General features: G+C 42.5%; 1 protein-coding gene and 1 long non-coding RNA gene across 2 annotated transcripts; one reads left to right on the forward strand and one right to left on the reverse strand.

The window, feature by feature from the left end:
- The first annotated feature begins 944 nt into the window (after window positions 1–944).
- On the forward strand, window positions 945–22,030 carry CA4 (carbonic anhydrase 4). Its single transcript, XM_020786965.3, has 8 exons — window positions 945–1,687; window positions 14,837–14,890; window positions 15,252–15,422; window positions 15,814–15,980; window positions 17,112–17,201; window positions 18,353–18,416; window positions 19,071–19,234; window positions 19,693–22,030. The coding sequence occupies exons 1-8, from the start codon at window positions 1,627–1,629 to the stop codon at window positions 19,882–19,884; spliced, it is 963 nt and encodes a 320-aa protein (XP_020642624.3). The 5' UTR covers window positions 945–1,626; the 3' UTR covers window positions 19,885–22,030.
- Window positions 2,169–3,590, reverse strand: LOC144584064 (uncharacterized). The gene is made up of 2 exons (XR_013538079.1): window positions 3,553–3,590; window positions 2,169–2,368 (listed from the first exon to the last, which is right to left on the reverse strand). It is a non-coding gene; the product is annotated as an uncharacterized LOC144584064 (long non-coding RNA).
- Window positions 22,031–23,859: the final 1,829 nt, after the last annotated feature.

The following is a 23,859-nucleotide window of genomic DNA, read 5'->3' on the forward strand; positions in this document are numbered from 1 at the left end:
GAGTAGACCCAAGGACTTGATCCACAAAAGCTCACATTAAAATGCAATAGGGCCACCGTATTCATGGAGGTTTGGTTCCAAGCCCACCCACCCCCTTGTCTGATCTGTTGATTGTAATAATGGAACTGAAAACTGAAACCTTCAGCCCGCACCCTGCACCCCGGTGACTACCAAGAACCAAGGGAGTTTTGAATGCTACACCTTGCATGGTCTCTTTCTCTAGTAGCCAGTTCTGGTAAATACATCGTGGACATACGTATAAATACACACAGGGAGGGGGTGTTATTTAGTATTTTCAGGCAGTGGATAAGTGGAGAGTGATCCCATGGATAGAGGATTCCTACCGTATTTAAAGTCTTTAAAGTGTCACAACACTTTTTGTTTTGTTTTGTTTCTTGTCTGATGTGGACTGAGGTTTTCTATACAGTATATGCTATAATAAATAATCTAGGTAAAGTCTGATATGGGCTGAGGGTTTTATCTACACACAGTCTGATACGGACTGATATACAGTCCTTGTTATATCAAATGATAACAAGATTATTTGTGACAGCATGCAAATTTGGGAATTTTCAAGATTTCTTGTCCTCATCCTGGAAAGCAACGATTGAGTCCCTTTTAAGGATAAAAGTGGGATGTAAATATTTTAAATAAATAAGTTAAATACATTTTTGGGTTCATCTCCCTCCACGCTCTAGCCTGGGAGAGGAGAACATGCTGTCTGGTTCTCATCAGCCTCAGCCAGCATGGCCAAGAGTTCAGAATGGTTGGGTTTACATCTCTGGCTTGGGAGCTAGAAGTTGGGAGTTCGATTCCCCCCATGGGGCCTCCTTGATGGGGCTGAACTGGATGATCTCTAGGGTACCCTTCCAGCTCTGCATTTCTAAGATGACATAGTTCATCAACGTCTAGATGACTGCTGACGCCCTCCCATCTCTACACCAACTTGTACATTCGCCCTATGACAAGAACCCAAATCTCTTTGTATTTCAGATTCTCTCAAAACAAAAACATAAACGCGGCTGACATTTCTGCGTGCCGTGATCTTTTGAAGCCAGAAGGAGGGGGTCCGTGGGTTTATTCTTACCTCAATGTTTTATTTCTCGGGCTATTTATTCCAGCTATTTATGTCGCTGCTCTCGTCCCAAATGGGGACCGCAGAGAAAAGTCAAGCTGTATCACAACCTTAATAAGAGATGAATCTTATCTAACAGCAACCTCGGGTCAAGAAGCAACCAGGAAGAAAGGAGGTGGAATGAGAAAGGAAAAGGGGAAAGTTTCGATCCACTAATAAGTTAACAAGTTATCGACTCTGCACATAGACAGGCTACTTTGGGGCCGGAGGAAAACCTCGCCGTGTCAAGAACAACTGCTTAAGGGGTGTGGAGGAAATGAGGATGCCTGTAAGGGGACAGAAACTCTATTACAGTTTATAACTGGAGGAATTTAAAATACACACAGACGCAGACACACACACACACTCAGAGGGAGGAGTTCCTCTCCCCCCCTTCTTAAGGCCAGGAAAGGTGATCCTATATAAAAACCGTGAAACAGGTCTGTGGCCATGTACCCGGACACCTAAATCAATGCAATCACATCCTCAAAACTGCATCTGGAAGAGAGATCATGCATTTACTCCCCTACCTATGCTGGCTCTCCCTTTATTCCCTTGCTGCAGCCAAAGAGGGTAAGTTGTTTTGGTTTTTTGCTTTAATATGCCCTTGTTTACTTCAGGATGCTAAACTCTGATGCTTGTTTACTTCAGGATGCTAAACTCCACTTGTAAATATCACAAAACATTATGTCTGAAATATCTTTGGCAGCCTCTCTTGCTAACTGGCAATAACCGTCATGATTCTAATAGTAATAATGATCCATTGTAATACCGCTTTTATTTTTAACCTATCCTATCAATTCCGGCTTAGCAAGCATAGATGTGTATAATCATATATTTATTGCTCCTTGTTTGAGTTTGCATGTCTTGTACTCTGTCCTCGTCAGGGGCTGTGGTTGCTAAGAGGGACATTTCATTTGAAATAACAGGGATAACTATATATCCACAAATAAATGTTTGCCAAAGTGCAAGTAAAAAAAAATAAAGGGAAAGTGTGGTTTTTATTTCAGCCTCTCTTCTTCTGTTCTTGCAATTTGCCATCATTTTAATGGGATTTTTATTTACTTTTTAATGATGCATGGTAAACTGACTTGTGGGGGAACAGTTAAATGAGGAGTGGAATATGTGATACCTGTATATTAAAGAAAGATAGCAAACATGTGCTTGAAATGAAGGTCACCTATAGATACTTTACATTATCTTCCCATTTTGGTGGTGTTGTGCTTGATGGCATGAGTTACATCAGATTTCACTCTGAAGAAAAAAGACAGACAGAGAGATCTAGCTGGTGCTTTCCAGCCTCTGATTCTGCCTTACACCTCCGTAAGGAAGGTGCAGCTTTCAGAGTATAAAAGATTTAAGTTAGACATCAGTGGTTGGTTGTAACAGAGGAGAGACTCCGTCTCAAAGGTTGTGCATTTGCTTGCGTTAACGAAGTTCAAGCGCCTCGGCATCTCCATTATAAGAATCAAGGGGAACATAATGGGAAAGATCCTTCTTTGCTTAAAACTCTGAAAAGTGGACACCAGACAGAGCTAGATAAATCTAAAGCTTCCTCCGAATTAAATAACTTGCTTAGTTATTAGTTACATTTCATTCATTGAGCTCCAAGGGACATAAACGGCTTCTTCCCTTCTTCCCACTTTTTTGCACAGTATCCCTGTAAGGTAGACCAGGCTGAGGTCAAAGGAAGAGGAATGTCTGGTCTATGGTCACCCAGTGAGTTTGACAGCTCAGTGAGGACTAGAACCTTAAGTACAGTCTAGTATTCTAGTTACCAGACCACCGTTAAATAATTTCCTTCAATATTCTTAGAGAAAACTTTATTCTCCAGAAACTATATTTCATTGCACAGATGTATCTTACTTTTTCTGTAAGAAAGCTCCACCCATAACTATAACTTGGGGCTACCCAAACTCTTTTGAACCCAGTCGCTGCACAGAAGTTTGATGAAGATATTTTTAAAAGCAGGCTTACACAACTTAAAAAATATCCCCACTCATCAAACTGACAAGAGTCCATACTTTTCAGTACATTTATCTGAGCAGTTAGAGAACAGAGGTTTGCCCTGATGCAGCTTGCCAAATCAGAATAAAAGACATTAAACTCAAAGAGTACAGTATTCACTAGATTTCTTTGCAAATAACATCCACCAGCGTTCAGGGGAGGGTTGCTCAGTGGAATGTGTGTTTGAACATGGTAGCCTAGCATCCATAAAGGATGTGTTTATAGTTTTTTTAAAAAAATTATCTTGATATAGCACCATTGTTTAGAAAAACGTAAAGGAATTTGAGGGTGCTTTTCTTGGATAAGAGAAAAATAGTGGCTGAGTAAATATCCTATCTTGCTGTCTGTACAAGCTTGGCAGAGACCCAGAAATCATCTCCATCCTTAAGAGATGTATGTGCATAGATTTGTATGTAGAAAACAAAACTCACCAAAACGGAGAAGCAGCAGCACTGACCCAAGACATCCGGCTGCCTGAGGCAGAGCAGCCTTTGTTACCCTACAGGTAGGCATCCTTGATAAGGTCCCTGGCATCTCAGATAGCTGCCTTGATTTATCACAGGTGGCTTTTATTTAGTTACTCCCTCCCTGGAATGACAAAACAAGAGCAACACATTAAATAAGCCAAAGTTTTGATCTGCTGCCTGAGTCTTCTCAAGCAATAATCCTTTTTAACTCTGAGGTGGTTTACAAAAATCACAAGAATAAACAGCTAAAAAATCAAAAAGGAGCAAGAATGTGTAAACATGAACATCTGAGAAAACAGATGCATAAATCATGTATGACAGATATTTGGAAGCTAAAACGTACACAACAGAGCATACTTACCCCCACACCACAGTAAAAACAAATCGCAAAATCCAGACTTCAGAAATAGAAAGAAATAACCAAATACTTTGAAATAACTACATGTATGCCATAGCATAATTCATACTGACCTCAATCTTTCTGGGTAGTCAACACAACTTGCTTTTCTATTGGCCTTTAACCATGAGGACTAGCAGCATTTTTTAAAATGAATGTAAGAACAACCTCACTTTCAGATAAAATTGTAATCTGGGGTAAATGAACACCCAAAGTGTTTCTTATGATTGCACTTTCTCCAGATAAGTAAGTTGGGAGGCTGAGGGAAAGGGGAGATGATAATGCTTTTTCCCCCCTCTGATTTTAATCTGCTTCCTCGCTTTGCAAGAGCAGTAAAAATATTAAAGGATGAACCTTGCCATTCAGGCTTTGAGATATAAGCAAACATTAACTAACACACTTAAAGAAGAGATTATTAAAAGCTAACAACAGCCTAAGAGAAGTTCATAGTCAAGGAAAACAAACTATATCCACGTTTACTCCTAACCACCCCCCTTTTAGAAGCAACTTCAGGGGCTGCAGGTCTGTTTCCAGGCACAATTCAAAGTGCTGGTTTCAACCTATAAAGCCCTAAAGGGCTTGGATCCAAGCCTCTCTTGCCTTTTGGCAAGGGTCTCGGATGGCTCTGCCCTCAATGACCTCACAAAAGGGCTCAGCCCTCTCCCCGAAGTCTCAGGGACTGGTCCCTAGCGTGGGATGATGCAGATGACTTGACAACCCTCCTCTTTCATAACTGGGCACAATTTTCATTTGGAAAATTCAGCTTTTTGCAGTGGCCCTGCTGACTGCTGGATTCTGAGGACCACAGTCCTAAAAATGTACTTTTCCAAGTACAGCTGTCCCAGGTGGCAAGTTTCGAGCATCATAAAAGGGCATCAAAAAGATGCTTACTTTGGCATAATTGTGTTTTGATGTTCAGGGGCAGAGATGGGCACTTCACAGAGATTTATATTTTGACTGGCTTTAGTTACAAAGCACTTCGATTTGGGTGGGTGAGTGAAGGGGCCATTCTCTCTCTGACCTCAGACTGCAAAGCAGTTTAAAGCAGGTGCTTGGGCACTCTGCACATGCCCAAGAGCCACTGCCCCCTGTGACAAAGAGATTGTGCTGTTCAAATCTGGCTCAGATTCTGGCCTACAGAAGACACAATGGGTCACGATCACTCACCACTTGCCAAACTCTGCCAGTTTAAAGTCCATCACCTTCCTCCGCCCTGCACTGAGCTAGTGTTTTGCTTTGGGTAAAGGTAGTTAATGAGTGAGCAGGAGGTTTCGACCCCTCGCCCCACACCAGCTGGCCCACTTTTCCTCTCATGCTGTACTAAGGATGAACCGGATCTTAATGCGCCCCACCTTCGCCTCCCAGACTTTTCTGCCAGAGTGTTGTGTTGATCCTGACAACACGTTGTGTTGCTGTCATTTATCCTGATCCTATTCAGTTATTTCCTGTTTCTCCAGAACAGGCTGAACTTCCTCCTCCTTCTAGCCCCATCTGATTTATCCATAATGACTGATTTGTTGCATCTACTACTGTGTTCCTTTGCTTTCCGTTTCGTGGCATCCGTGGCTCACCTTCTCCATATTTTAACCACAACCCTGTGAGTTACAGGCTGTCAGATAGAGTGGCTATCCTAAAGTGACCTTGAGGGATTAGAACTTGGATCCCTTGAGATGGGAAACACTATTAGATGGACATAACCTGGAATACTTTGTCCATTTCTGGCCTCAGTATTTCAGAAGGCTGACCCACAACCTTTTGCTAGAACTTCAAGACATTACTAATTTAGGACTATTATTTGCCTTAATAATTCCCTAGGGAATTTGGGCGCTGCCGTTCAAGAACAGTACTGTTTCTAAGCTTTGCATTATGTTCCCCGATCCATAGTTTTTTGACTGCCGGTATTTTTTTACCAAGAAGAGGTAAATGGGCAAGCAGTAATATATCTCCTCTCCTAGCTGCATCTCTCTCCGCCTCATTGTTCCTTATCTGTAAAATTAGTAACCTAATGCACTGATTTTGAAAAAAATGTTTGTAGATTTTGTTGCCTTTATTTATATACAAAGGTGTGTCCACATATTTTTATTTGCCTTTAGTCTATGGCCCATATGCTTCCTCATGTGACCCACATTTTAGGACACAGGTAGGCAGACGGAAGATTAAAAGCGGCTGCTGATTTACTATACATTTGCAAGGATCCGTGGCGCCTGATGATTTTACAGTGAAGTAACAAAAGGGCTCCTCCTTCACCCTAAATTATGTTGTAGAGGGATTACCCAAACATTACAGAGCGGCAGTTATGAGAAGCTGAACTTTGTTAGTGTTTCATATGACTTTTATGACTGAGCTCTCTTACCTCCTATTGATCAATCACAGCACAAAGCAAGTCAACCGACAAACTACAGGAAGTGTGAAAAGGAGCTGTGATAATCAGATGTCCTCAGCACTTAAGGAAGCGCCTTTCCCAACAACAGGATATTTGTGACATATAATTTTGCCCTTAAACAAGTTGGGTAAGAAGGAATGGTTTTGTGTGTAGAAAGACGGGGAGATCCTCTTTTTTCCCCTAGCACACAAAACAAAGCTCTGGGATCTGAATTATTTTCACTACAGCTGAAAAGAAAGGTCAAAAATGATATACAAAAGTAAAAGGATAAAAACGTCCCAATTAAAGTAGGATAGTGCCAAAGTACACTCAAGCAGTGACAAGTTCGATATTGAAGGGCCGGTCCTACCATTAGCAGACAGAGGCATTCTGTAAGTTGGAATTTCCCACCCTTGACCGTTAAGTGAAGTAATGTAGTCCATGGTACTAACCCTTATTTTTTTTTTTTTCAAATCTTTTATGATACTAGAATTCAGGGATGCTCGTAGACACTGGCAGGCGGTAGATACGGGACAGACAATAGAAAATCCTGCTCTATAGAGCACATTATTGATTGGGTTTTTTTGCCTTGGACAGCCTGGATGCCTTTGGATGACGCTGAATACTTATTTGCTAGTCAACACAAGGAAATGAAACCAATGGCAGAAAAAGAGAGCTCCTGAATTAGTGTTTCAAAATCCTCATTAGCAATTTGGCTCTCTGAACAGAGTGGAAACGGCTTTCTCTCTATGTGCCAGATGATGGTTCCCATCATCCGCAGCCACCATGAGAAGTGTAGCTCCATGCTGCCAACTCTGACTGGCAGGGAGTCCACGTTTTCAGACAGAGAAGACTCCTTAAGTCTTACTTGGAGATCCTAGGAGGTTAAACCTTCACAATTCCCGAGAGGCAGATGATGGCAGTTGTTCGTTGTCAGTCAAAAGGTAGTACTGGTGGGGGTGGTGATATTTTCATAGTTCAAAACCAAGTCAAGAAGCAGTCGAAGTGGGGGCAGAAAAAAAAACCCATAATAATGATTTGATGCTGAAGCACCAAGTAGGTACTCCCTTGTTAAATAGGTGTGTCCAGAATGCAACTTGACAGGCAGGAGGGGCTTTAAATGACTGGGTTTAAAAGCATAATGGAGGTGCAAAAATAGTAAATTTGGATTGATTCTTTTGAAGAAAGTTATGTCCTGATGTTGAAGAGATATTGCCGAGGGATAAAACTGTCCTTAAAACAAACAGTACCTTTTGCAGGTCTCCAAAGGATCCCAAGTCATGCCATTGTGAGACAAATTTCTCCAGAACTCTGGAGAGAGAAGCTGAGAACTAGACCTCCCTTCGCATAAGGCTGTGTCTTGGGTTGCTAAGAAAAGAAGGAACAGCAGCAGGAAAGAACTCCCATCGCTGAAAGCATAAATAAATAAATAGATTCACCCAAGGCCAGCCAGATCCATCTGGAACATAGGGGAAGACCGTAACCCAATTGCTTCTTCTCAATCTCAGCAGTAAAACATATAATAGTAAAAAATAAGGCTGGGTCCTGCCCGAACTGTCTCTGTTCCCAGTATTATGAAGCAATAAAGGCTACTAGAAAACTCTATTTGTGAGGATTTCTCATGCACTTGAGTGCCCTGAACAAAACAGGCAGACCTCCGGGTTTCGGAGTTGGGTGTCCTGTCCTGTACGGTTGCCACGTAGATGGAAACGTGTTACCGATGCAACAGTGCAAGTAGATGTGGTATTTTAAACGGCAGGTCCCTGCTGGGGGGGGGGGCCTTCCAATTAACCCTTCAACAGCAGAGCCAAAAGGGAGATGGGATTCCGAGTTAAACATAGACTTGTGAGAGACAGCCATCCCTAAAAGAAAAATATGAAAAACAAAAGATACAATTTATGGACAACGGAGAAGTGAGAAAGATAAAGGAGGAGCATTGTCCTATTTCACAAATAAATCTAGCCATCCTAAAGCAGCTTATGGTGGTATTGGTGGGGGGGGGTGATGGGAGGCTTCACCATTTTTCTCTGCCCACCCTTTGACCTTCGCCACCTGAGACAGCCCATTTGGGTTATAGCACTGGGATGCTGAACCACAACTCAGGAGACCTGAGTTCAAATTCATGTTTGGCCTTGAAGCTCACCTTCCGGCAGCCACTCTGTCTGACAGCCTTGCCTGTCTCTGCAGGGCTGTGGTTAGGTGGGGTTTAAAGGCGGAGGAGAAAAGCCATGGAGGAAGAGCGAAGCATATAGGAAACAAAAAAATTAATTATGGACCATGTTAAATGTAGGGGGGGGGAGTTTGCCACTTTTGTCACAGACGGGAAAAATAAAACTCTAGATATGCTCAGAGGCACTCATTCTCTAGCAATGAGGCCGGTGCTGAAACAGAGCTGGGAGGGCGGTAGGATCTCAAGCAATTTTCGACATCAACGTAACCTCCGGCCCTAAGAAACAACGGTAGCAGCCACAAACCACAGATTGGAGGGAGGTGCATAAAACATCTTTTTCCTCCCTGGTTGCCAAGTCGCCACTGATAAATGAAACAGAACTGTTTGCATCTCTAATTTAAATAACACACACCATTGCATTGTCTTGTTACACAGGAACTAAAGGTGGGGGGGAGGCAGAAATAGGCTAGGAAATGGCAAGGTCGAGGAGGAGGAGGGGGGAGGAATTGTAAATTTGGATCAAGGACAAACAGCAACAGAGATGAAAAGAAAAATTTGCTCAAACTGTTCACTCCCTCTGGCTAACAGGTCAGTAATTCAGACTCTGGGGCCTGACTCCAGCCCTCCTGGGATTGCCCCAGATGGCCACAGCCTTTTTCCTGTTCGACAATCCATCCCAGCTTCGGTGGGTCTGCCCCCCACCCCGTGATTCTAGAAGGCTGAAAGACTTCTAGCAATGCTTAGACTTTCTTGGGTCGAGAGGCTGACCAACAAAGACATATTAAAACAAAATAATGAATCATAAAAGAGTTAACATGGAGAAAGCTGGAATAATGTGTTCATGTACATAAGAAGTATCTCTAGGCTGAAGAGCATCAAAAAATGGTTGACTCCATGCAACATCACAGTTTAAGGTCAGAACAGATACGATGAAATCCAACCTCTGGCAGGAGAGGAGCAGCAATGAGAAAGTGGATCAGTTACTGAGCTTGAAGCAAAACCTTGCTTGGGCCCCATTGATGTTTTTGTAGCTTGGGACTACAACTCCCAGAATCCCCAGCCAATTTCTTGGGTAACCTATCAGCTCCATTTCATATGGCATACTGTGGCCCATTCCTGTCAGCCCTGTGGATCTATGTCAACAAACCATTTCAATGCTGTTTATGCTCATCATTCAGCAGCAGATCTTTTATAAACTTAATGACTCTTAATTGCCAATCCAAGACCAGACCTGAAATACTTTGCATTCCGAGAGATTCAGCTACAACAATACTCCCTTGCAGGGAAAATCAATTTCCCCTGGAACAACCCTGAGGGATTGCAGCTAAGCTCACAGAGAACAGGTGAGACAAAAGGATGGCCTGTTTAGTGTTCCTCTCCTCATCAAAACACGCTGGTACTTTTGACCCGGCAAATCTACAACATCACAGACAGAGATGGGGAAAGTGCAGAAAAATGTAGCAGCCAAGGGGTAGAGTATTACCCCACCATCGAAAAAGTACACACTTTTTTTTTGTATAACAACTGAAAGAAAACTGAAATTCACGAAGTGGGGAGCTTTTAAAAAATATAAAATGTATGCATGAAATACAGGGGAAAGGGGAGAAAAAAGTCTTTGGCTCCATTTTGACGTCTTGCAGTCCAACTGACTGGTAATGATGTCCTTTCCACAAGTGTGGTTTGCACAGGCAAGATATGGGATTAACAGAAGAGGTGCCTTTCCCCTGCTTTCAGTCTGGATTTGCCTACGGGTAGCCACGTTATGCTACGGCAGCTAAACAACAGAAGATCTTGAAACTGGGTGAGGACACACTTTTACACACACACACACACACACACACACACGTCACATGGATTCCACTTGAGGTTCTATTGTGCATGTTTCCATTCTTGGTCTTTTGGCAGAGAGATGTACACACCTGGGGGACAGTGGTGTATGTGTGTGTGAGAGAGATGCTATTTCCTTGCATTGTCCTAAGTTAGGGACAGAGTAAAATTGGAAAGTCTGGAGAGCAATCCACCCCATGAATGAGACGGGACAAAGGGCAGGTTTGTTGTGGGGTGGGAAGGGGGTCCCATTATGCTCTTGTTATCGACTCTGTGAACCCCAAATGGCCTTTAAGCATTCGTTTTCCGCAACAGCTTTCTGAAAGATCTGATATCTTGGGAACAAAAGTGTCTAAATTGCATCATCCCTTGAAAAAAAGAGAGGGAAAGCAGACATCATTTATGGCATTTTGGGAAGGAACTAAAAAAATAATCAGGGAAAGAAACACATAAATCCCACGGGAGTAGCCCAAGACATTTTGCTGCCTGGGGAAACAAATGGAGTGATCATCTACAGAAGGAGACGTCACTGGCTCTTCCATGCTTCTCCCGCCACGGTTTGGGTGGAGGCAGCCCTTCCTTTCATCTGGGGAGGCATAAATATGTGGGGTCCCCCTCGGCCCGAAGACAGACGCAGGGAGGTGGGCATGAATCATTCACCCTGGAGGCTAAGTCCAGTTCATGCCTAGCACAGCAGAATGGGATAATCTGAGAAAAAAAAACACCGCTCATTCTGGAGAAACATAAATCAAAATAGGAGTAACTGAAAAAAAGGTACATTATTCCTAGTCCCTAGTTGCCCCAAACCCCAGTTTTTAAAAAATTAATTTAAATAAACACATACAAATAACTAGAAGGAAAGTTTTTTTTAACCAGGGCCAGTCTTTTGAGGCAGCAGCTTTTGGAAAAATTACTTTTAAACAGTAATTATATACAGTCACAGTTCCAAGGCTGTAAAGAAGTAGGTAGTTACCATCATTATTAATTTTTTTTAAAGACTTGTTGTCTTTTGTAGATATTTCCCCCAAAAAAAGTGCATCAGAATGGGGCAAGCGACTAGCTTACAGTCCAAAACACATTAATAACCTACACACTAGGCTGCGCCCTTTTAACTAGAGCAATAACTAAAACTAGTTAGGGTTACACTGCAGAAGGAATGCTATTATCCCTCATTATGCTCTTGTTCTAAAGTAACTTCAGGCTTTTCTAGATGGGGAAAAATTTCTCCACCTCTTTCTCCCACCTCTTGTCTCTGCTCTTCATGCAGATGCACAAGGCTTACCGGGATTCTTGTCCACACAGCCATTTTAAAAGCAGCCTTTAAAAAAAAACCTACAGTACTCTTCAGAAAATCGAGAAGTTATTTTTAAAATGTTGTTTTTATGCACCAATAAGTCGCATCTGACTTATGACCAATCCGGTGAATTACAGAAGTATGGCTAAAAAAAATTGCAGTCCCTTGCCAGAGAACCGCTCATAAGAGTGGTTCCCTACCTTGGGTCACCCAGATGTTCTTGGACTACACTTCCCAGAAGCCTTCACCACTAGCTGTGCCAGCTGGAATTTCTGGGAGTTTTAGTCCAAGAACACCTGAGTGGGGAATGCCTGCCACTGAACTTTTGTGTGTATGGTGTGTATTTCCCATTTATTAACTGATTGCAAAAAGAAAGCAATATCCAGATTGGTAAGCTGTAAAGATGGAAAGGAACCTAAAAGTAAGACCCCCCACGCAGCTAAATTCTTCCCTGTCCCTCAAACAGCACCCTAAAAAAAATATGCGCCTTCATCAGGGAAATGAAACAAAACAACTCCTACAGGAAATCAAGAGTTTTGTCACCTTGCTTATGCAGTAAGGACTGCAATCAAAAATGGATGCCAAGTAACTCGTTATTTGTCAAAGGACAAAAGTCCGTGAGGAAACAAACTGGACTACAATTCCCAAGCGGAATGGGGGTTCTGGGAGCTGTAGTCCAACCCGAACCTTTTCCAAGTTCTTCCAAGGACACAGCTGGGCACGACACGCGTTGTCCTGTCCCCAGTGCTGAAATTAGATTTTACTGCATGTTCTGGACACAGAAAGGAGGCTGCTTTTTGCTTCAGGCAGGAAAATCTCTTGGGCTGCTGCGATTCCTTTCCCTTTGCCACCAGGCGCTCCCAATTCAAACCGACAGAATGCCTTCAAGATGACAGCGTTCCTCCTTGAGTGAAGGAGAGATGTCAAGCAAAGTCTCAGGCGTTTATGGAAAGTAACAAAGGTCAGAGAGAGTGAGAACAAACCATTTCTTCAAGAAAACTATTCCCCAGCATATCAACACGGATGCCTATCACCACCTCAAATTACACCTGGCTTCCAGGGGAATCTCTCGCTCATCATCCCCAGAAATCTCGGGCTGATTCGAGTGCAAAGGCTGACAGGGGAGAAAAAAGAGACACCCAGCAGGGACATTTCAATGAATTATTGAGTAGGATACAAAATTTCTGCTGACGGAGAAAATGTGCTTTTGCTTGCCTGAGCAATCTCCAGTGACCTTTAAAAGAACTTTCCTTTTTCAAGGAAGATTCTCTGACTTTGGTGAGGATGCTGCAATGCTGTGGGGCTGGGTGGGGACTCTGAATGCACCAATTCTGCCTTCCCCTGAGACTCGTCCTGCGTCACAGAACGAGGGTCTGTTTTCCCCCCCTTCCAAATAACAAGAGTGTCGAAGTGGCAGGTTGTTATAAATAACCCAATTAACTTTAACAAGTTCCTTTGCAGTAACAAAGTTACACTTCGAGGCCCAAAGCTATTTTCCTGGAGCAACTTTCTCCTTTTCAAAAGTTACTTTTAGAGGGGCGTATCCAGTTTTTTGGGGGAAAATTTGACAGGGGTTTTCATTCTCACTTCTCTTTTTGTTTATGTTTTTTTGTAAAGCAGAAAGTAATGCACAAGGAACCGGCAGCGAAGTTAAATAACACAAGTTTCTTTTTCAATAGAGCTGTAGGGTATAATGACATCAAATTATTTTGCGACTAAACTACTGTTGCAAGTAATGGAAACACATTACTTCTCAAGTGTAACTTTCTGAGCTATTTGAGAAAGACTGTTACAAGATCGCCTAATGAGCTTATAAAACAAGCTCTCCCTCATGCCTACACTGATGCCTTAACCACTACACCATGCCGTCTAGAAAAAATGCTGGTCCAAACCAGATAGCTTGCAAATCTGCAGCTCAGAAGGCCTCTAAGTGCTAACAGTTCAACCCGACTGAGCCCAGTCAAGGTCAAAAACCTTAAAAGAGGTGCAAAGTGAGCTGAGGTAGTGATTGTTTTATTACAAAAAAGTGTTTAATCTTCATTAAAGGAAGGTAATTGTAGAGGGGACACATTTTATTGCCCTGTTATAAAGAAGAAGGTTAAAGATTTGTTATCATTCCATAACTTTCCAGTATTTAGACTGGGAAGGCCATATACTTGCATTTAATGTTGTCTTTTAATGATGTGAGCCACCCTGGGCCCTTTTTAAGGAGAAAGATGGATGGATGGATGGATGGATGGATGGATGGATGGATGGATGGATGGATGGATGGATGGATGGATGGATGGATAGATGGATAGATGGATGGATGGATGGATAGATAGATAGATAGATAGATAGATAGATAGATAGATAGATAGATAGATAGATAGATAGATAGATAGATAGATAGATAGATAGATAGATAGATAGATAGATAGATAGATAGATAGATAGATACTTATTGTTGGTATATTCTGCCAAGTGACCTCTGACATATGGCAAACCTATGAATGAGTGATCTCCCAAAGGTCCTGTCTTTAATAGTCCTGCTCAGCTTTTGTAAACAAAAGGGTGTGGCTTCCTTTATAGAGCTGATCCATCTCGTATTTGCTCATCGTCTTTTCCTGCTGCTTTCCACCTTTCCCAGCATTATTGTCTTTTCCAGGGAACCTAGCCTTCTCATGAAGTGCCCAAAGGAGAACAAGCTGAGTTTCATCATTTTTGCTTCCAGAGATCATTCAGGCTTGATTTGAAAAAATGGAAAAGGCTCAATAATGGTAGGATGCTGACTGTCCACCAGCGAGACCAACAGGGAGAAAAACGAGGAAAAAGGGAGAATGGAACAAAGTGCACTGAAAGAAAACATGGTGGTTTGAACACTGGCCACAATCACTACATACTACAATATTTTTAATTTCAGGACCTTCCCACTTATCTGAAAATTAACGTGTTTGCTCATATTCTATATTCCTGAACTGAAACTAGAACAGCACTGCTTTGGAACTTGGCAAGAAGTTTCTAGAAACATTTCTTGCTTATGGGAAGAACTACCAGCTTTTTCTTCATACTCTTCTTTGAAGGTTCTTGAGAAAATTCCAGGTTCTTCAAATTGTGAAAAGGTTTCGTTCTTATTTGGCAGGAGGGGCCAACCATCAGACAATCTTAACAAACAAACAAGGAAGGAAGTCTAAGAGCTGTTTATTATCTCTCTTGCAGGTAAAGAGCACTGGTGCTACCTTTCCCAGAAATGTAAAGAACCAGAATGCAAAGGTAATTAAAAAAAAAAAACACACAGCTTTCCAATGGACTTAAGCCTGCTTAGGTGTATGCTGGATTTGGCTCAAAATGATTGCTCTCTTGAGAATATACCTGTGGCCAAGCTAAGACTACTCAGCTGAATGCAAACACATAAAAAAGAAAGATGCTGTAAATCAAACAGGGGATGTCTGTGGAAATGTGGAAACCATTCAAGGGGTTAAGACTGAATGGGGTTTTTTTTTGGGGGGGGGGAAGACTGCAGCTGATTGATTGACTTGCCAACCATGGTTTGCAGGGATCCATTGGTTCGGGTTCGTTCATGCTCACCTTTTGAAGCTTTTTCTCCTTCCTCTTCCCATCCTGCTCCCAAAAGAACCTCGCCAGTGGGATCAGTTAGACAATGATTGTGGCAAGGATAAGCAGTCCCCCATCAACATCCTCACCAGCAAAGTGGAGTACGACTGGAACCTCGCGCCCTTCCGCTTTGAAAAGTACAACACCGAGCAGTCGTCCCCCTGGACCGTATCAAACAACGGCCACACGGGTGAGAGGCCAGACGTGTTTTGCCCATCAAGGTTGTGTGAACGTTCAGTCTGTCATTTGCCTTATCGTTTACATTTGCTAAGGGGGTTTAGGGAAGCTTGTTTGGTTTTTAAACAGTTCTTTTTGGGGGGGGGGGTCGTCTCAGCCATTCTCTCCAACGCCCTGGAAAGAGGCTTTCCCTTCTAAGTAGAAGGAAGGGGGAAAAATACTTTCCAGGCTGCCCTTTGCAGTCCCCCCCCCCCCCGGGGTTTATGAGAGCTGCAGATCATTGAAAACTGGAGGGCCATAATTATTCCACCCTGGATTTGAGTTTCATTTATAGCTTTCTTTACTGCACACGGGCATAATTATCCTGTGCATAATAACGAGACCAGATCTCTTGCCTTCTTCAGTCCAGGTCGATTTGGATGGCTCGGCAAAGATTGAGGCTGGTGGCCTTCAGGGTAAATACAAGGCAATACAATTTCACTTCCATTGGGGGAACGATGACAGCCAGCAAAACAGAAGGGTCAGCCCCGGATCTGAGCACAGCATTGATGGAGAGAGATATGCCATGGAGGTAAAGACATGCAGAAATTTGCAGCATCAACCAGACTGTTCTTTGTTCGAATCAGCTCTTGTTTTACTGGCAGATGATTCCCGCAGGGCAATCATCACTCTGGAAACTCTTCCAGTTCTAGCTTCTGAACACCCTAATCCTCCAGTTTCTCTGGCACAAGCAACACTTTCCCGAGTAACTTCCATATTTTGAATGTAGACTGCTTTATAGAAATGTACCAGTTGTACACATCCTGCTATTGCAGCTCTCTGTGTACAGTGTTCGCATTGACAATGCTGCAGAACCAGGGCTTCTTTATTAGCAGAAACTTCCCTGTTCCTTCTCTGTTGAGTTTATCTACAGTCTTTATAAGAGAAGGAGAGGCAGATGGCAAGAGTATCGTGTTCTGAGAGTAGCCATCCTTCAGTCTCAAGAGACTACGGTAACCACGCTCTGAATAGAGATCTTGTTGTTCTAAGTCATCCCTATCTGCCACTTTGAGCCATGCCTGTTGTTAGGCAAAGTCTCTTAGGCTTGAGCTTCAATAGGTGATTAAGGCTTGTTAGCTTTACAAAAGACCTGCTCCTGTTCGAAATTTGCAACTCCCTGATTACAAAATTTGCAAAATCTTATCACAGTGAATGGAAACATACAAAATGAGCCCTTTTTATTAGCAATGGATCTCCTTTCATTGGCTTCTGTTGAAGGACACATATCTCATGGAGACACAGGCCTTTCTTATTAGGTGTTAGGTAAATTTCTCTTGAGAACCAGCCCGAATATCATCCTCAGAGTTTTTTTTTTCATAGTTCAACCAGAAAAAGCCAGGAAAACTCTCATAGCTGCCCCCCCCCCCCCACAGGCCAACATAGTCACCGATTAGGACATGCTGGGAAGTGTGGTTTAAAAAAGTAATTTTGAAAAAATTGCTGTTATGTGTTTACTTACTTTATTTCCTATGTACTACTGCTCTAAAAACATTTTGTATTGCATTTTAATGGTGCAGTGCTTAATACAAATTAAGAAATAAAAAGTTTGGTATGCTCTCTCCCCCCAATATTTAAAATAATGTTTTTCAATAGATAGGACTCCTGATTTCTCTTTCATCCACACTTCCTCCCACCCCCTCATCCCTCTCTCCCTTTTTCACAGCTCCATATTGTGCACATCAAGGAACAATTTAAGGATATAAAGGCAGCCCTGGCAGAGAACGGCGTGGCGGTGCTGGGATTCTTCATAGAGGTAGGAAAGGAATTTAGTTTGGTTTTAAAAATCTTGCTTCGAAACGGGAAGCTGTCAGGCTGGGTTGGAGGATTTTCTCAGAGCCCCTCCGTTCTGATGATGGCGCTACAGTTCAGTTTGTTTATTGATCGATCTGATTTATATACCACCCGACTTAGTGGAAACCTATGACTTTGGGTAGTGGGTGCAAAAGAAATTAAACCCACAGTACAGTCCCACAAGCCACAGTCGCTTTGCAAGACGAAACACATTGGTCACTCGGAGAAACGTGATAAGACATTATCGCATCCCTATATGGTTTTTGCACAGATGGTGTTGGTGATAATTTCATTAAAAACAAACTTAAACTTACTTAAATCATGGTGCGGGGAAAAAAGTGACCATACACCTTTACAAGGATAATAAATTCACAGCACATTGTCTTACAAGCTTGGTATCCTTGTAAGTATGGTAGCTGTTGCAGCACTCACTTATTTTGGAGAAATCCCAAGAAGTTTTTTAAAAAAAATTGGTTGAAATATGCTGAGCTGTTTTATCCAATAACCTCTGTTTTATTGCCAGTGTATTACACCTTATCTTTCTTTGGATTCTGTGTCACTGGATGTTTCCAGCTGATAACAGGTTTTAGACAAGCCCAGACAGAAAAGTGATTTTTATAGCATTCCCGGTCTACCTTTCTCACATTGCGTTGGGTTTTCACGTATTATTGAACAACCAGAAAGCTTCCGGGAGTGTCTGGGAAATGCAGAGCAGAAGAGGGGAGCAGCAGAGGCTGCCTTGAGGGGGTGAGGGTGATGACCCTGTTTGTCCAGTCGTTGGACCAGTTTTACTCTGTATTACGAATCTTTGCTGGCAGCAGATTCCACTAGCTGAAGATGTGCATGCAGGAGAGCGTGCATGCATTTCCCCAGGGAAATATGGGCATGTGTTAAAAATAAATTATGCCAAATGGCAAGCTTACATTTTCATTTTAAAAAAAACAACACAAGGTTTTGGCTTCAAAGTTAAAAACAACAACCACCAACTGCCAGAATTGGCCGTCTGAGGTTGGATGGACCAGCAAGCTGAAAACGCAGAGATGGAAGGGGGGTGGGGCGGGAATCAGAATTTCTAAAATGGCCACATTTCAAAATTATTTTTGTCTGTTATAGGTGGGCAAACGGAACGAAAACTACACTCCTCTCATTTCATGGCTCAAAAATATTTCTTTCAATGGTAAGGAGTGGCTGAGGCTCAACGAATGCAAAGTCAGTCTTAAAAGTAACAATACATGACAATAATAAATGTACAATATTTTGGAACTTCCACAGGAAGTTAGACTCCCTCTCTCCTTACTGACTTTCTGCCCTCAGGCAAAATTCCATTTTTATTTAAACAGCCCTTTAGCCATTAAATGACCAAAAGCTGAGCCCAACTTTTAATGCTGGGTGTTGTGTGTGTGTGTTTTGCTGCTGTTCTTTTAAAACTTTTCCAAATAGTTTGACTCTAGTGTTTTTAACATGCTGATAATCAATTTAATGCTGTTTTTATATAGTGACTTAATGTGTTTTTCATTTTGTTCTTTAAAAGATTCATTGTGAGGTGCCTTAGGTCTTACAAGGAGGAGAAGCGGGATAAAAATTAAATGAATGAATGAATGAATAAAATTCAGGACAGAACCAGCTGGGACATTGCAGGGCTGGGGGTGTGTGTGGAAAAGGTAGTTGTGTTCTTGGAGGAATAAAACATATTTTGCTCTGCCTCAGGCAGCAAAATAGCTTGGACGGCACCTGGCCTCTGGACGAAAAGTAGACTAGCAGAAGGGATAATCAGGAGGCTGTGGAGTCCATGACTCTCTCTCTCTCTCTCTCTCTGTGGTTATGTCCTTAGGAAATGAAATCAAGGTGCCAGCTTTGCGCTTGGATTCCCTCATTCCTAAAACAGAGGACCTCACCAGCTTCTACCGGTACACTGGTTCTCTGACCACGCCTGGATGTAACGAGAATGTCGTTTGGACTCTGTTTGAAAAAAACATAGAACTCCAGTTGGGGCAGGTAAGGCAATGGGAAATTACCAAAGAATAAGCAAAAGTGGTGGGTTTTTCCCCCCAGGTTCCTGCCTAGTCACCAAATGTTACTAACTGGCACGGTGTTTATCTCTTTACCTGTGCCCGTCCATGAAGCACTGGCAAATAAATAAATCAACAGTTCCTCCTGCTGCTAGTTAACATTGAAGACTGTTCTTCAATGCAGTCTTGTGCTGTCCAGTTAACTCCAGTGCATTTGGGGAGGGGGAATGGATTCCGATTCACATTCTCCACTATTGAAAGGAGCAGCTTTGAGTGACTTTTTTAAAGGTAGGAAAGCCTATAGACTGGTGATAATATATGGAAAGAAAAGACTACCCCCATAACTCTTGGGCTCCCAGATAGGGAGAGAAATACCACTCTATCCTAGAAGACCGGGCTGCGGGAGACAGAAAATCAAGCTTTTGTTTCCTTGGTGTTTCACAGGTCCAAGAATTTTGGATGCAGCTGTATTTTGGCACAAGCAAGAACGATTCATGGATGGTGGACACCTTTCGGCCAGTCCAGCCTTTGGGTGACAGGATCGTCTATAAATCTGACTCAAACCACTTTTCACCTCCGGCAAACATATTGCTGCTAATCCCCACAACCACGTACATCATCCTTTCTCTCATCTAGGGGAGGGCCGGTTGGATATTTAAAAATAAGTCTTTTAATTACAAAGTTCCCAGTTCTTGAAAAGTCTTGGCTTTAAAAATTCAAACCCCAAAGTTGTGGTGCTGGACTTACATGAATGAAAAGGGACTATAAACCTCACAGCTAATTATAGCTATAGTTCTGGGACATCCTTAAGTCTGACACATTTACTGTAGTTTGATTTGTTTTAAATATATAGAACATATAATCCCTTTCATCAGATGCATGATGTATCATCTTAGGGCCGTCTGCTGAGCAGATGCTGGACTTGGATAACAGATGCTCATCCCAGTTCTAGCAGGGAGGCACAACTGAATACAAACAAAGCCAATTAAAATAAACATGTAGTTTACTATCTCACTTATTGCCAGGCGATGTTAAAACTGGACATCCACAGTTTTGGCAACGGCCAGCATTAATAATAACAATTTCAACATCAAGTTTGCTCTGATTTCCACCCCCACTAGGTACACGGTATAAAATGTATTGGGTTTACATTTTATACATCTTGCAAAGGGAATTTTAAACTTTATTTAAAGGGGGGGGGGAAAGTCAGGGTATCATAACAGAGTCTTAGACTCCTCTAAAACCTAGTACAGTGGTGCCCCACTTGACAATTACTTTGCTGGACGCTGAGGTATTTTGCCCATTGGAATGCACTGAACCGGTTTTCAATGCATTTCAATGGGTTTTTTACTTTCGCTTGACAACAATTTCGTTCTACAGCAATTTTGCTGGAACGGATTATCCTCGTCAAGCGAGGCACCACTGTATGTTTTATTTGATGTAAGGCTTCATGGACTGTAGGTGGATTTCCAAAGATGTGGTTCAGAAGAAGTAAACCACAGTCTGGCCAAATATGTGCCCAATCAAACCTAAAAGTTGCTAAAGACCATCAGGATCTTAGCTGCTTTTCTTGCAACAGACAAACATGGCCTCCCATTTGGAAAAATCATGCTGCCATCAATGCATGAGTCTTAAAAATGCCACACCATGCTTTTGCTTTCTGCAAAACTAGCTCAGCTTCGTCTTTCGACCTATACATTTTCAAGCCGGCTTTCAGGTGACGGATACTCTGCGTTGAATACTCCTAGTTCAGCCACACAGAGAGCTGATTGTACGGGCTAAAACAAAATAAAAATAAATTAAAAAAGAACTCTGGAACTAAATTCTCCTGCAGTAACTAGCAAATAATAACCTAGGAATGTTTCTCTTGGGTTATTATTTCCTGGCACCAATTATGGGTGCTTTTACAGCAGCTTGCTCCAACCTAGTCTTAATTATTACAAGTCACCTATGGAGCTATTCACAGCAGAAGAGAGAGAAACAACACAGTCACATGTAAAATACTGTACAGAACAGAGATATTTTTCATGACAACTCAGTCACTGAAATTTTGTCAACTAAGTGCAACTTTCAGGGGTGATAGACATTGTAATTCAATAGTTTTTAGAACTCTCATTATCTACCTTTGGTCTGCGTAGGTTTCTTTCCTGTTTTTTGCCTGATGCATGGGGCGGGTACAGTTTTCAATCAATGGCTTTTTAATTAACTGTTTGATTAATCCAACTGGTTAATTAATTAAGGGCGCTGCTGAGAACTGGTCGTGGGTGTAAAGGGAGCAGTGCTCCTCTGTTGTATGGAGTCCATCCTTTACACTGGAATGCTTTCCAGTGAGCATGGGTGAAAATAACGTAGAAATAGGGTTGTGTGATATAGCCTTGACCATTTGCCATCAAATCTGCAGGCTCCACATGGGATTGTCAACTCCAGGAGGGGGGGAAACAGTTGCTGGCTTACCGAGTCCTTTTTGTACCCACTTATCTTCTGAAAAGATCCAGGCCCTAACATGGTAACTTTAAAATGTAAAGCAAACAGAAATATTTTCATATTTGCATTCAGTGTAAAAGGAGGGGAAAAAATCTTAAAAGAAAAGCCAAAATGTTTGAGAGAGAGAATTCATTTTCTTAAAGGGGGGGGGGGAACTGTAAGAAAGAACAAATGTATATTTATATATCTGAGGTAAATACACAAAGCTGTTTTCCGTATTTTTGTATTATTTAAGATCTCTTTGTCTGGAATGAGGAATAAAAAATAAATAAATAAATAAAAGACTGCAACGGAGAAATGCTGTTCAGGTTAGTTTCCCGCCACACACATACACACCTTTCCCACCCATGGGTAATCCAATTCCCCCCAGCCAAGCCAAAGAGGCCACCCTGGCCCTTTAAACCCCCAGCTAGCCACCTGTTCCACAACCACCACCCTGGCTAATAATATCTGCCAGGCTGGGAGCTGTCCAGTCGTGTCCGAGGAATCACGACATAGACCAGTGATTCAGACACTCTCTACTCCATCTTCAGCTTGGTTTGTCTCCAGAGAGAATTGGCCAACTACGCCCACGCCAAGAATAGACCCCCATCATGTTGATGTTGGACTCGTGCCGTTTTCTAACTCGGGCGACAAACACACATGCCGAAAAGTATGTTTAGATTTTGACCAGCCGTCCGGGGAGCCTGGCTTAAGGACAAGGGCCGGCCGTTTATTTTATCAGAGATAAACTTCCTCTCTTTGGCCATTCGCATGGCGCCAATTTGGGCCTTCGGAGTTTAGGTTGGCATGCGCACTGCCTCGTTTCCTGCGGCTGCCTTTCTCCCCTGCAGGACATCCACGTTCGTAGACAGGATGAAACAAAAGAACTTCCACTGTTGACTGTTGTGGCAACGTTTTTGGGTGTGTGTGTATGTGTGTGCGTGCACACGGAATGATGAATGAACTCTTTCAAACTCTTAGATGGGGGGGAAGTTACAGGATGAAAGTTTAATGCAGGGCACTGCAAGAAAAAAGCTTCCATCAGACCACATTGTTGAAAAATTTTTAAATTTCTTTTTCTGAATGCTCGTTTATTGGAAGCTATTCCAAGAAAGTTATTGTGGGGCAGTATATGAACAAATTAAACAGATCACGAGGGCCAGACAGGGACGGGACACCTCTGGGGATGAGCCATTGGGCCCCAGCCCGGGCCTGAGGACTGTAACCAGGCTGACCCAAACCCAGGTCCTCTGGAGATGAGTCCTACAGCTTCTGGGAAAGATCCTCACACCAGCGACAGTTAAACCCATACGGAGGACCTGAATGTGGAGGAGGTAACGGAAACCCCAGCCAGAGGAGAAATACCCCTAGGGAGGCAGAATGGAGCAAGCCTGGAACTGTGGGGTACAGGATTTAAAGGAGGTGCTGGAGGCAGTAGGGTTTTTTTAAGATTTAAGAGAGAGAAAAATTAAAGGAACTGATACATCCATTTGAGATTAGGGTGAGCAATGAAAGGGATCTGAAAAGGGTTTTTTTTGGGGGGGGCGGTGAGTTAATTTCATAGAAGTTCAGTTTGATACCCATTATCACTACAAAGAAATACTTTTTTGGACCTAACCGGAAAGAAAGAGGTTGACTATACTCCATGGGTGGGGACTTAAATTGCAGGACTTGGTGATCAAGTCAGACTTTAAGTCACATGAGTGACTTGACTAGGACTTGTTTTTCCCCCTTTTTCTTTCAATAACTCAGATGCAATTCGCAACTCATAACCCACCCTACCTCTCCCTTTTTTTCTGGGGGGGGGACTTGTTTTTAATAGGGACTCGGGACTTGGCAGCAAAGACCCAGAATTAAGAGACAGACCCCAAAACTTGCCGAAGTCCCTGTAATCACACCACTCTGTACAGAAAACCTTCGGACCGTCATATGTATCTCTGATTTGACGGTTTCCATCCTAGATCCTTAAGAGGTCAAAAAGACACTTGTGCACATATCAGGAAGACTTCTTCTGAGAAGTCCTAGATTAAACCGTCTGTTACAGGTGGTGGCTTTTCACCTGGTGCAGATTACAGATTGAACCAGAAAAGAAAGGATCCCAGCTCTTAATATCAGCCTATAAAACACTAACCCAGCTGCCACAGC

This window comes from Pogona vitticeps, chromosome 7, assembly GCF_051106095.1.
Source record: "Pogona vitticeps strain Pit_001003342236 chromosome 7, PviZW2.1, whole genome shotgun sequence".
NCBI lineage: Eukaryota > Metazoa > Chordata > Lepidosauria > Squamata > Agamidae > Pogona > Pogona vitticeps.

Excerpts from the sequence above, each read along its gene's own strand:
- CA4 (XM_020786965.3), top strand. The coding sequence starts at position 1,627 with ATGCATTTACTCCCCTACCTATGCTGGCTCTCCCTTTATTCCCTTGCT. Across the intron at positions 1,688-14,836 it reads CCTTGCTGCAGCCAAAGAGG|GTAAAGAGCACTGGTGCTAC; the intron begins GTAAGTTGTTTT and ends TCTCTCTTGCAG. Across the intron at positions 17,202-18,352 it reads TGCTGGGATTCTTCATAGAG|GTGGGCAAACGGAACGAAAA; the intron begins GTAGGAAAGGAA and ends TGTCTGTTATAG.